We start from the raw sequence: 14898 nt of genomic DNA on the forward strand, positions 1-14898 counted from the left end.
TTTTATTGAATTATCCGCATTACTCTTAGGTGGCTAATTGGAGGATATGTTTTATTGGGTTTATGAAAGGGGTATATGTAATTTTCAGCTTTATGCTACATCAAGTTTGATTTAATTCTCTTTTCATAAAAATAAACTTTTTTTTGCTGGGGTGGACTTGCCCCTTAAAAGGGGGGTTGTTGTTGTTTTTAATTGTGTTTTCTGTGTTCATTCAGCTTAAAGATTATTTACACCATTTAAGATTGCATTTATTTTTTGTGTTTTGAGTTTGTTCATATAAGTGTAATTTTTCAAAAGCAGGGTGACTTGGTTGGGATTATAGAATTGGAAATAGTTTGGTTTATAGTGGTGTGAGCAAAAGACTGCAATTTGTTGCCATAGTAGTTGAAGGTTTTTAGAACTCCCAAAGTTTTTTGTCTGTCGTCTTCAACCAGGAATTACAAGTAGATTGCAATCAGAGTTTTCTTTACAAGGTTGTGCTAACCACAGTCCATCTTCAGAGAGTGATAGTAATCAAGAATTTGATGAAAGCTGATGGATACTCTCCTTTCCGACACTGTACACTATAACGTGGACCCTGTTTCATGAAACTTGCAATCGATGCAAAGTCACACATTTCTGTTATAACTTAAAAGAAAAAAAATTGAAAAACAAGAATATGATGAAGGCTGATTGCTACTGACCTTTCCAACACTGCGTACTGTGCATTGGACACTGTATCAAACAGTGTTTCATCAAATCAGTGCCAAATAAAAAAAGAAATCTATAGTTATAGCTTAAAAACTTATGCAATTTGTCAAATAATTCCAGCATTTGATATTGATAGCAAATTAACAGTTACAAATGAAATAATAAATGCCATGTTACTAGCTGAACTACTGTTGATATTGATAGAAATTTATCAAAAAGGTGCACTTTAATTGGTTATCAAATATCAAGACTATAATAATTCTATAATTTGTTAGTGAATAGCTAGTTATCAATGCCATGTTACTAACTACTGTTATAAGCATCTGGAAAGGTGCAATATGATTGGTCAAGACCAGGTTTGTCGAAGAATTCTAGCTCCTGATTTATTGAAAGGACATTATAAAATGCCTTTGGTGTGTCCTACTTTTGCACATATACTACGTAGAAATGCTTTGAGGAGAGTGCATCTTTGTGGTAATTTGTGACTACCGGTATTCAATATGTAAACTAACAATTACCGTGTTTACACGTGCATCGGCTTTTGGTTCAGAACCAAAAGCCGATGCAGAATCGGCTTTTGGTTTCTCTTGCACCGCGTTTACACGCTGTCACAGCTCGCGGTGCAGAATCGGCTCGCGTGGCAAAAACCTGAAACAATCCTCGCACCAACAATATACGTCATGATAAAGATAACGCTGGATCCGTGCGCTTACAAGTACGACATAATGGTAAAGTAAATGAAACGCGCGCTAATTGCCGATGCAGAATCGGCTTTCTGTTTACACATTTAAAAAAAAGCCGATTCTGCATTGGCTCGCGGTTCTGAACCTACTACTTTGGTGGTGCAAAATTGCCGATTCTGCACCGAGAGGCGATGCAAGTTAATCGCGTTGAAAAAAAAAAAGCCGATTCTGCATCGGCTCACGGTTCTGAACCGCGAGCCGATGCAGCGTGTAAACACGGTAAATGAGAGCAATTGATGTAAGCTTTGTTTTTGACATTCTTTCGTATGTACTACACTTCGTATCCACCTGGTAGTCGGTAGCTTTTCTCTGCATTATTGCAAGCATATCGATCTAATCTGATCTTCTTTGTTTATTACAAGATGATTTTAGTCTATTTAGAATAAAAATTATTGTCTACTCTTGTAATAATTGTGTGTTAATTTTTCTTCTGTTTCCCCATATCAGGTTGTTCAGCATGATCCATGTAGGGGTGGGGCTGGTCATTGGAACAGCCTCTTTCGATTCAAACATCTTGCCACAGGACAGTATCTAGCTGCTGAGGTGAGCTACAGACTTTTTTAATCCTTTCATTACTGGACTGGAACTTGGTAACCCTTTTAAAAAGCCTACGGACATCACAGAATTCAGTAGTTAATGAGTTAATTTGTAATTGTCTGACACTTTTCATATTAGTGAACTTTATTATTAATTTGTTATGAATTATGTGGTTCACGTCTTCCCTGAATAAGACGATTAACGTGAATATCACTTTCTCCTTTTCTTTAATATACTCTTTCAAAACCATGTAACCATTTAATGATCACTTCCTTAATTTTTGAAAAATATATATAATTATTAAATTTTTGGCTCCGAGAATGTTTAAAGTTGATTTACTGCGAAAGTTAATGTGTTAGGTCATCGTTACTGCATTTTTTTTCTTAGGTGAACATATGAAATCCTCAGCTCACTCATATCACATTTCCCCTACGGCGGCCGTATGGCAAGTTGAAAACAGCCTTTTTATTCAAATCACCTATATGTAGCTGGTACACAAATGTTAAAATGGCTGTTTCGACTCGCCATATGGCTGCCGTCTGGAGCAAATGTGACTGAGGTATTATTCATAAGGATAATTATACAACTGTTTTACAATATAATGCAAAACTTAATTTAAGGATGCTGTGCTTGGCAGTCTGATGATAAGATTGTTGAAAGATATTATTTGTCTTTGGTATCGAGCATCATAATACAATATAGACTTTACGATTCCTGTATACTTGAAAGGATGATGCTCTGATCAGATTCTTGGGTCTCAAGGTCAAAGGTCACAGCTATAAAAAGTCAATTTAGGCACAGTATTATTTGTCATCCAAATTTTATTTGTAAACAAAACTGCTTTCGCCCTTTTTATGGAAAATCTTCTTCAGGGATAATTGAGTATATGACAGTGAGAATGGCTCAAGTCCATGATAGTTCATTAAAAAAAAAACTATTTTTGTCAGGAATCAGGATTTTTTTTCCTTGAGCTCCTTCCAACTTACTGCCTAAATCTGCAACATTGCAATGAATAAGGATTTTTTTTCAGGGCTCCTTTTTTAGTTTCATGGGCTCGTTTCTCTTCAAACCCTGTATAATTTTTTTCCCTGTCAGGAATATAAATTATTCACAAGATGGACTTATGTATAAGCATCGATATCCAATGTCTAACTCAATTTTGGCCAAGTGATGGAGGTCATTCTTACATTCACATGTACTCAATTTACAGTAATGACACCAAATTTTATGACTGATATTTATGGGGTTTTTCTTCCAGGCCGACAATGACCCCACCAAAGACCCAACCAGAGAGAAGCTCAGGGGGCCACACGGAGGTACGACCTACCACCTTGTACCAATGCACCATGGCAACGACATTGCCTCCATATTTGAACTGGACCCTACCACTCTACAAAGGGGGGACTCCCTTGTACCAAGGTAAATTATCATTGTGTCTTTATAACAAAAGCATGCAGAATTATAGAATTGAAAAGTATTCATACTGGGGTTACTGATTATAGATGTAATATTGTTTTGTATCACTTTATTGAATGAATAACAAAACAGGAACAGTGTAAAAATCACACAACATATACATTTATACGCTATTTAACAAATTGTAAAAGTGGTCTCAGGAAATGGCTATATTTCTGGCTCACACACGGCAGACGAACTTAAAATAACAGTAACAAATGAGTACCCAAAAATGAAAGTATATTTCTGGCTCACACACGGCAGACGAACTTAAAATAACAATAACAAATGAGTACCCAAAAATGAAAGTATATTAATAACCAACTAAAGTTACTAATGGCCACATTACTTGCCCACACAGGCCAGGTAAACATAAAATAACAGTAACGCAAAGTCCCAAATGAGTTGCAATATATTTTTATTTTATTGTTTTTTATTGAAATATATTTATTCAGGAAAAAACACAAGATCAGTATAAAAACACTGTTTTACATCAAGGTCCTGAAAGGGTTAAAAAAATTACATCAAAATTCTAAGCTGATATAAGAATACGACCAGCTGCATATGATAAGCTAAAAAAAAAGAATGACAGTGGCAGTTCGTATTACACAATTTATTGAGAATCAGTATTTACAAGTTAAAATGAAAAAGAGAAGAGGAACCAGGAACCATTTGCAAACCTTGTGACCCATTTGAAGAGTACACACCACGCATCCATCCATCCACCCCATCACCCAACACACATTCACCCACAATCAATCACAATCAGTCAACCCAACCCAGATTCATTCATAAACTATCAGTAAACAATCACAGTAGACAGATCACCCTGCAACAACACGTGAATAAAAACAATCCACACACGACTCATTCACTAATGTGCAAGGATAAAAAATTACTATTGTAAAAAGGAAACGAAGCTTGCAACGTCCAGGTCCCCACTCAATACAACATATTGCACGAAAGGTTTAAAAGAGACTAAAATAAATGCAGCTGGACGTTTACATTGGTAAAAATACATATAAGTCAACACTTAGTTAAAAAATGCTTTCTTATACAAATGCTTAAAAGATAGTACAGATGTTGAATTTTTAGTAGCGTATGGCAAGGTGTTCCAAAGCTTACCTCCCGCATAGATAAAACCATGTTTGAAACATTCTAGATTACGTTTTGGCAAGATTACATTAAGAGAATCGGCAGATCTTGTATTCAAACCATGTCTATCAAAGTTCATTTCTATATTATTGCACATTCTAGTGGGAGCAAATCCATGAATACATTTATACATCAGTAATGCTAAGAAATAATCCCTTCTTTGTTCAAAAGTTTGCCATATATATATACTTACAACCAACTGAAATAGCCTATGATGAAAAAGGTCCGTAAAAATATACACTTGTTACTTTATCATTTGTCCTTTGTGAAATTCATTCCTATTACAAGATGCAATGAACGATCGCTAGGCCCCTGGATTTCTCTTGCTCATTTTGGCTCTTATTTATGATTGTATCGACATAGAAGAAAAATATAAAGAAAAATGAGATTGCTTTTCAATAAGCATCTAGTCTTATCATCGTATAAGTTTGTCCTTGCTATATCTGAACACTCTGTAAAAGAGGTATTGAGCTTTGTCGCATAAACTGAGTGAGGCTTCAAAAAGATGAACACCACTTGATGGAATTAAGATATGAAATGAAGTTTATAATGTTGTTTGCTGAATAAAACTGTTGCTAAAGCTTCTGCGTTTATGTCCTTAGAGAGTCTAATTTGTAGTATTTGAAAGCAATGAATAGCAAATGCAGGGTGGATTCTGCCTGCATTGTTGTAACAAGTAGTTCTTATCCCCCCCCCCCCCCCCGAATCAACATCTTGCAAATGTTAAAGGGCAATTTTAATAAAAAGAAAATTTATGTTCATATGAAAATGTAACTCAGTTGTTGAATGCAAATTCTGGTAATAGCAATAATAATTAAGTGTGCTAGTATAGACTAGATGAGTGACTCGAACCCCGCCCCCCCCCCCCCCCCCCCCACATATACTAACAAAGGTACAGGCTGATTGAATTGAATTGAATAACTTTATTGTCCATAAAGGAAATTCTATTTTCACTGGTTTACACACATGTAGGTACAATTTATATATATATATATATATATATATATATATATATATATATATATATATATATATATTAATGAGGCAAAGTGGTAATGCATTGTACTTAGTTCCAACAGTTTATTTTGAATTCCAAATTTGAATTTGAAGCAGTTTATTTTGAATTCCTAAGTACAATGCATTACCACTTTGCCTCATTAATATCTTCTATGTCCAACATGCGGAACGTAATATCGTTATATATATATATATACAGAACAAAACAAAAGATGGTGAAAACGTGTCAACATAAGGAAATTATTTTTACTCAGGTATACATGGTTCATGCAAAATTTACAATACACAAGTACATGTATTTGAATTACAAGTCAAAATGAAAGTCTGGTTTAAGAATTATTCATATTCTAAAATAATTATATTTGGTTATAGTTATCAGCAAAAGATTAGTTATGCGTCGAATACTGATTCAAGTGCAATTGTAGTTGAGAGTAAGGGAAGTGCAAGAGTGGTATGTCTGTTTCCAAAAGAGAACCTTCAATTAATATATATGTATAGTCAAAATTATCTATTGTGATTATTAAACAATCAATTAAAAATGAGTAGGGTACTAATTACAGGCAATGAAAAAGGCTTGAGTGAGATTTGAAAATCAAATTTCGCAATGCGATACAAATACTAAAATAAGAATTTCCAAAAGTGTTTTTATAGTTTATATTTTTCTCTTTGAGAATTATAAATTTTTGAAGTAAAAAAAAATCCTTTTCCTTTTAAATGAAAAACCCTTTCATCATGTATCTCAGGGGGTATTCCTACATGTAACAGTATCAAATGCAATTACCAAATGCTATAACAGATGCTAAGGCATCTCGACAACATGGACAAGGCTATAAAAGCCTATATAAGACATTATTATCATTGAAGTAAATCATTGTGGGATTGTCAGATAGAAGATAGAAGAGGAACCTTGGCTTGAGCATGGATCATAAATAATATTCTTTATACACTCTGCCTCAAGATTCCAGCCATGCCAATGCTGAAGTGAATAGATATGTATAAGAGCATTGGTTGATCCATTCTATAGTAAAGTGATATCTTTGTGGAAAATTAGCTCAGAGTAGTTGTCAAGAATTTGTAGTGACCAAAAAGCATTCTGATCCAGAGTTGAATGGTAGTGAGTAGGGAGACAGACAAAACATATGCAAGTGAACAAAAGAGAGTTAGAAAAAACGTATTATGAAGGAAATAGGGAGGAAGAGAGAGGGAGAATGAACGAATGAGAAATTCCTGGGGGAGAGAGAGAAGGGGGGGGGGGGAGAGGGGAGGATATTGCCATAGAAAAGCATCTTTATATTATTTTTTAATCGCTCTCAGCAATTATGAACATTTTGAAGTGACTAAAAGGAATACTTATTCAAAGTTAGATGGTAGAGAGAGAGAGAAAAAGAATATGCAAGTGAACAAGAGAAAGAAAGAGATAAAATATGAAGGAGATAGAGAGGGAAAGATTTCTTTTATTTAAAGGTCTGGCAGAGAGATTAATGACCGCGCATTGACGTCACATGAGCATTGTAAATCTGAAGAAAAGAATGTGTGGTCATATATTAGATCCTTTCTACAGAGGACATGATCTTATAGCTTCAACAGCTTTATTATGCTCTTGATCACTGGTGCAAGGGCCCTAGTCTGCAAATACAGGACTCAAATTTGACACTTTGAACAAATAATATCATGCCTGGAATGGAGACTAGACTCCAAATCCTATGTGTGCATCAAAAGGATGGTGGATGGATGCAGCCACAGGGCATGAGTGAATCTAGTCTCATCATTTCAGGCTCTGCGTTATGCACAGAGTTGAAAATCAAAAGGGCTGTTCGTGCATACTACAAGGGCCCTGTGAGGGAATTCCAATTTCTTCAAGTACCTGCTCCTGAATACACCTCTCCGCTATCACAAAAATAATAAGAATAAACCAATGATTGATGATAAATCAATAAATAATACATAATATGTATAATAAAGAGAGGGATAAATATTATTGGCACCAAGGTAATGCAAGGGAATCCCAACTTCTTCAAGTATGGTATCTGCTCTTGAATACTTCCCTCCGCTATACATAAAAACGATAAGAATAAACCAATATATCAATAAAAATACCAAAAATATATTGCAAAGGAAGGGATAAATGTATTTTTGAACACAGAGAAAGAAAATAGAATTATGATGGATGAGTTTTGGGGAGGGATGAGAACATTTTTTAATGATATTGGGAAAAAGTTAGGAAGAAGACTCAGGATTAGTTTTTCAAAATGTATACAATAGACATTAAGGGGGCAATCAATTGAGTATGTGAAATACAAGAAAAACCCAATCAATCTCTTGGTCATATTGATTTTAACATAAGTTGCTCATACATGAGCCCATTTTTTATGTAATTTTTATCCCAGAATTATAGTCAAATGTGCCCAAAAAGAATCTGACCAAAATCCTCTTTGGACATACACAAAAATCATTTTGCTTTTCTTGATTTTCTTGAAAAGAACTATCATGGATTTTCATTTTATGTACTTAACAGTTAACTGCAGTACAAAAAAGACATTAAAGTGATTATAAAATGTATAAAACTTTAAAATATAATATGATTTGATATGAATGTTTCAATGGTATTTTTTTTCTTCCCTCCAGGAATTCATATGTTCGTCTTCGTCATCTGTGCACAAACACATGGGTTCATAGTACCAGTATACCATTGGATAAAGGAGAAGATAAACCTGTCATGTTAAAGGTAAGTAAGGCGACTATCCATGTTTCCGTTGAATCATACAACCTCATTGCTTTGGACATCAATTATTTTTTTAAAGAGCTCCACCGATAGGGTCCTTTATCATCATCATCATCAACATCCTCCTCCTCTGCCTCCTGCTCGTCCTCGTCATCATATTGATCATCATCATCATTGTCGTCGTCATAGTCATCATCATCAACAAACTCCTCCTATTCTCCTTCTCCTGGTCTCATCCTCTCCTCCTCTTCCTCATCTCGTCATCAATATCATCATCATCATCATCCTCATCATCCTCCTTCTCCCCTTCATTATCATTCACATCCTTACCCCCTCCTCTCCTCCTCATCATCAGCTTCATCATTATCATCAAAATCATAATAATCATCTTCATAATCAATTGAGTTTTTTTTTCCTTCTTATGCTTTTCAATTATTTAATATGGATTGTATTTATTTCAAGAGACTACCTATATTTCCTTTTTTCGGGGGGGGGGGGGGGGGGTCTGTGGTTGCTTATACTACTATTAAAGTGCCAGTTGAACTTGTGGCTCTTTACTTATAATTTGTATCTCTTCAGATTATCTCTCAAGCCAAATTAGACAAATAAAAAAAGGATGGGTAGGTAATAAACCTGTTTGGCTTCTGGATATAATTAAAACAAGGATGCGGCTCTATAACTTGAACTGCAATATAATCATCAATCAACTCCCACACATTCCTCAGGATAGATTATGGGGTGTTCAAGTTGAGATTATTAACAATCTGACGTGGGTGTAGATTAATGACATTTATTTTACACAGCCATGTGAATAATAGGATTAGGAGATAGATTGAGGGCACAATGTTAGAGAGAGAGTAGTGGAATTACAGAAAAAAAAAAAGGGAAAATGAAGATAGATTGAATAGATATGAAAGAAAGAAAGAGAGGAGACAGACAGTGATAGAAAGAGAGTTAGAGAGATTGATAGATATGATAAAAAAGGATAATGAGACATACAAAGGTTCAAATTTTTGTGACGGTATTTGATGCTATGTATTCTACACCCAGCTGTATCACATAACAAATAATACAAGCCTCAGGTAATGTTTCTAGAAACATAATCTCTAGAATCTTGTGAATTATATCTTGACATACTCTGTGGTTCTAATACAACATACCTCTAAAATACTTGCTTTTCTCAAAACATAGCGTACATATCTATGTAATCTCATAAAAAGCTTCAGGGTTTACTCTCTTCATTTGATATCGGGCGCCTGCCCAGATCAAAAGAACTTGCTTGAGAATTTTGCATAAATAGGTCAGACACATATTCTCTTATCTCTCCAAACAATCGTGGCCCAGGATGACGGAGTTGGGTGAATTATCAGATCCAACTTTGGCTCTTTTTTTGCATTCAATTTAATATGCGTGTTTCTAATGTTGATGTTGATGTTTTTCCCATTTGTCTATGTAAAGTTGTCTATTAGTTGATTTTTAAAACAACTGATTTACATGTACCAGCAGGATGGAAAGGAAATTAATCTGTTTGAGTGGAACTTTATTGGATAAAAGAATGGCTTGATCTGTCAAAAGAGTCAGAATAAAATCAGAGCAAGAAAAAAGATAACTAAGCTTAAATAAAACGCTTATATAAATGTATTTTCAAGAATAGTTCACATATTAAGATATTTCTTCTAGTTTGTGCTATTTAAGTTTCTATTAGATTTGATGGGTAACAAAAAGCAAGAAAGAGCACAATGAAAATACAATGAAAACGTTATTTTATCATAACAACAGTGATGATGACAATAGCAATTGTAATAATGATAATGATGACAATGATCATGACAGAAGTATCAGAAATAACAGTAGTAGAATAAGAAGCTGCAGCAGCTGAAGTAGTACATGTAGAAATAATTTTTTGTTATCAATTTTCATTAGTCATCACCACCATCATCATCATGCCTATCGTCATCATCATCATCAACAACATCAACACCATCAACTTCGATATCATCATCATCATGTATTCTGACATTCAATTCTTCTGTCACTCCTCATAGGTTGGCACAGCCCAGACGAGGGAAGACAAGGAAGCCTTTGCCATTATTCCTGTCCCACCCGCTGAAGTAAGAGATCTGGACTTTGCCAATGATGCCAATAAGGTCCTATCCACGATATCATCCAAGCTCGAGAAGGGCGCCATCACTCAAAATGAAAGGAGGTAGGGATTGTTCTTTAGTTTTTTTATTAATTTTTTTTAAATGTTTATTGAATATAAACTACTCAATAGTATGCCTTTGTTCTCTTATATATTTTCCTGAGATATTCATATTCCACATTTTCTAATATCCATTGAGTCTTGTTTTTCTAGCAGAAAGAAGATAGATACGAATACAAATAAAAATATAGTCATCACAATAATGCTAATTATCTGGTAAGTTACAATGCTCTAAAGACAAACGTTTTATGTATCTACCAGTAACCCTGGTCAAAATTCACTATGAAAAGAGTCATGGTGCATTTATAGGGGGATTCCTGCCAGAAGATGCAGCACAGATATTTGAAAATTTGCTAAACATAATATGTTTATTTTAAAAAATGCAGCAGGTAGATATAGGAGTAACATGTTAGTAGGTGTAATAACAATCCTTTCAGTCTCCAATTTGTTACTTTCCTTTATCTTAACTCTATTTAGAACGGTGACCCAACTTCTGACGGACCTGGTGTACTTTGTGGCCTTGCAGGAGAACCAAGGAGGAGAAGCTCTTGCAGTCGTCATCACTAACCCTGATAGAGATAAACAGAAGCTAATGAGAGAACAAGATATCTTGAAACAGGTGACTAGATGGAAATTAAGGAGGGGAAGAGTTTGCTATGGAGGGGTTAAAGAGAATGTGAGGAGAAATAAGTTAGCTAGTAAATAAGCTGTCACATCTGGAGGAGAAACTCTTTCAATAGTCATCACTAACCCTGATAGAGATATACAGACATTCATGAGAGATCAAGATATCTTGAAACAGGTGACTAGATGGAAATTGAAGAGGAGGGGAAGAATTTTTAAAGGAAGGGTAAAGAAATGGTGAAGATGGGAGGATTAGGTTAGCAAGTATAGGGGCTGTCCCATCTAGAGGAGAAGCTCTTTCAGTCGTCATCACTAACCCTGATAGAGATAAATAGAAACTCATGAGCGATGAAGATATCTTGAAACAGGTAATGAGATAGAAATTTAGTATGACGGGACAAATATCTAAAGGAGGGGTAAAGAAAAGTATTATACTTGTTTGATTATTTCTCTTTTTATTCAAACAAACTGAATGTGGGGGGGGGGGGGGACTTCCCCCTTAAGGAGGCATTTGCGATCCAGTAGAAGGGCATTGCATCTATCATCACTCACCTCGAGCAAGATAAATAGAAACTCATGACTGAACATGATTTCTTTGCAACAGGTGACAGGATAATAATGTACATGTAGAACAGGATAAAGCCTTCGAACAAAGAGATAAGGTGAAGGCAAAGAGAAGAAAAGTGATAAAAGTGAAGAGTATAGGAGGCCAGTCAGAAAAATGAGCTTGGTGTTATATTCGTGACACAACGATTGCTCTTGCGACATTTGCTCTGGTCTTAATATCCCAGAGGGCATAGGAATAGAGTTAGGATAGTAATACAGTTTTTGGTTCAGAATAATGTAAAGATAATGATTTAGTTATGGAGGTTAGATTTTTATGTTTGGCTTACGTGCAGATTTCCATTAGAGCAATTGTCGCTGAGGCAAATGTCATGGGACTGTTATATTAAGGTACAGTACGTGAAATTGTGACACGGATGGTAATCAAATGATTTGCTGAGCTGTATCACGTGACCAATCATTTATGTTAGCTAACAGGCAAATTTCCTAATAAATAGTTTTAATGACTAGTTCTATTAAAAGCTCATGGTTTTGAGATGCGGATGGTATCTAAAAAAAAAACAGATCCAATTATTATTAGAGTAATTACTTGCTTATACAGTGCGTCCCACAAAAAAGTAAACTTAAGGACGTTCCACAGTTAAAGTGAAATCCATGTCATTTTCACCAAACTTTGCACATAGATACTTTAGAACCTTAATATTCGAAATATGCAAAAATTAACATAGGTCCATGTGCTTGATTTTTTGCTATAGAGCTTCAAAGTTCACCCAAATTGATGTTCTTAAGAATTGCGCATTCAAAAGAATTTGGCATTTTTAGACCGCCCAAGATTACTACAATGAGTTTAAACCTCCATTACTCATTCAAAATACATGAAAAAGTCATCAAACTTCGCAAGAGAGTTAATAATTGTATCGTTAGAATGGAGAATCTATTAATAGTGCTATTTGTTTGCAATTTTAAGTTTATCAGCACTGTCAGTTCTTAAAAATGGCGTAAAAGATAACAAAATCCCAATCTGAAAAATGTAAAATTTCAGTAACAAACTACAAACGTACAATAAATGCTGCACTTTATTCAAAATCCATGTCATTTTCACCAAAATTTGCAGAGTTGTAGAGGAAAGTATACCTAAGAGGTACAAACATTAAAAAATGGGGGTTCATGTGATTGTTTTTAAACTATCAGCATTTTTATTAGAGCAAATGTGCTTTTTAAAACACCAAATATGGGCCGAATGCTTAGTATCTATGTGAAGAAAAAATCAAAACCACTCTACCATTTATTCAAACTCGGGCTAATATTCGTGATTCTTGGCAGCACTGCAGAGTAAAGTATTTTGAAATTGTAGAGAATATTTTTTTGAATGGTCCATGGAATAATTCAATTTTTTAGCTTCATGAAATAACGCATTGGATCTGCAGTTAAAGTGCAGAAGATGAGAAAAATCAGCTCATACCCGCAGCTAATTAATACCTGTTCATCCATTGTGACGTCAGCGCGCAGAGTGTAAACTATGCGCAGATCATAATGCGCACAAATATAACTGTGGAACGTCCTTAAGACATAGATATCATAATCATTGAAAACAATTTTTTTGTTGATTCGACACCAAATACTTAATGTCTGAAACTATCTGGACAGAACTCACTTGTGAACCTGCATCCACTCCAATTTAGAGATTAGTGAAAGAAACTTAACAAATGAGATATGCTAATGAGCCATTCCTTTCTTATGAAATTTATAATATAATTGGAAATCCCTGGTTTCCTTTTTTTTTTGGGGGGGGGGTGCACTTTATAGCTCTTTATAATACTTTATCAGTCGACTCTTAAGAGCTCTACAGTAATGCTGCAAAATTACCATGTCTTTAGTAGCTGTTACACACACTGAATTTCAAGGAATAAATTCCTGCCAGGTACCTATTTACCTCACCCGGGTGGAGTGCCGCACAATATTGCAAATTTCTTAGTGAAGGAAATTGATGCCCAGAGAAGGATTTGAACCCCTGACCCTCTGATTACAAGATGGGAGTCAGAACCATCACACCAATGATAAGTTTTTTTTATAAAGATATAAACAAAATACTTCAAACATTCACCTACAAATCCCTTCTCTGTTCTGTTTGTAGAGGTTTTGTGGCTCAGTGGTTAAGTCTCCGGATTTTCAACCACAAGGTCCGGAATTCAAATTCCACCACAGCACCCGCATTCTTTGGCAAGACGTTTATCTACATATGCCACTCTCCACCCAGGTGTAGTAAATGGGTACCCGGTAGGAAAAAATTCCTTAAATGCTTGAGCGCCCGATAAAGAGCCGTGCTGAAGCCGCAGTAGTAGTATGTAACGCTCAACATTGTATTAAGCACTATATAAATGTTGCATCATATAATTTTTCCCCCTCCAGATATTCAAAATCTTGCGGGCACCTTTCAAGGGTGAGCACGCCATGTTGAAGTTGGAGGAGCTGGCCGATCCGAGACACGCTCCGTACCGTCATATATGTAGGCTGTGCTACAGAATCTTGAGACTCTCACAGCAGGCATACAGGAAGAACCAGGTGGGTGTTTCATAAAGCTGTTCCTGAAGTTACAAAAGACTTTATGCACGTCAGGGCCCCGTCTTACAAAGAGTTACGATTGATCCAATCAACCACAGCTGTGGAAAGCCAGCAACGTCAATATCTAAAACCCATGTTTATTCAAAATATTTTCTAGATATGATGTATATTAATACATTCATAGTTTTCTTCAAAATTCAGTGTGCTTCTTTTTTTTTACAAAGGACATTGTGCAAATTTCCTGAAGAAAAAAATTATGATGTTGATGGATTTCCATATACTTGAGGCTGATCGGGCCATTTGTATTTATTTGTAAGACGGGGCCCTGCTGACCCTTTCTTGTGGTAGATTGTATTTCTTTATGTAGCTGACTTAGCTCCTGAGAACATGTACCAATCGTTTGTAAAGTCATTCTTAACTTTACAAACTGCTTTATGAAAGACTTTACAAACTACGGTCCTATCTTTGGATCCAAATCAACACCAATAAAAACATTTTGGTATATCATTTACCACAAAAAGGGATCTCCAGTCATGCCCAATTTTATTGGCTAGATTTAAAGAAATGTGTCTAGCATTTTTTAAATTTTTTTTATTGTTTTGGATATTCTGTGTGTAATATACCGG

At 35.2% G+C, this 14898-nt stretch overlaps 1 protein-coding gene across 1 annotated transcript in view; it reads left to right on the forward strand.

The window, feature by feature from the left end:
• The window catches only part of LOC129255730 (inositol 1,4,5-trisphosphate receptor-like), a 115715-nt gene that overhangs the window by 31436 nt on the left and 69381 nt on the right, over positions 1 to 14898 (forward strand). The window contains exons 8-13 of the mRNA XM_064096758.1: positions 1881 to 1976; positions 3229 to 3389; positions 8223 to 8322; positions 10365 to 10525; positions 11000 to 11141; positions 14120 to 14272. Coding sequence (XP_063952828.1) covers positions 1881 to 1976; positions 3229 to 3389; positions 8223 to 8322; positions 10365 to 10525; positions 11000 to 11141; positions 14120 to 14272 — 813 coding nt within the window. The remainder of the gene's footprint in view (positions 1 to 1880; positions 1977 to 3228; positions 3390 to 8222; positions 8323 to 10364; positions 10526 to 10999; positions 11142 to 14119; positions 14273 to 14898) is intronic.

Source organism: Lytechinus pictus, chromosome 3, assembly GCF_037042905.1.
Source record: "Lytechinus pictus isolate F3 Inbred chromosome 3, Lp3.0, whole genome shotgun sequence".
In the NCBI taxonomy this organism is placed as follows: domain Eukaryota; kingdom Metazoa; phylum Echinodermata; class Echinoidea; order Temnopleuroida; family Toxopneustidae; genus Lytechinus; species Lytechinus pictus.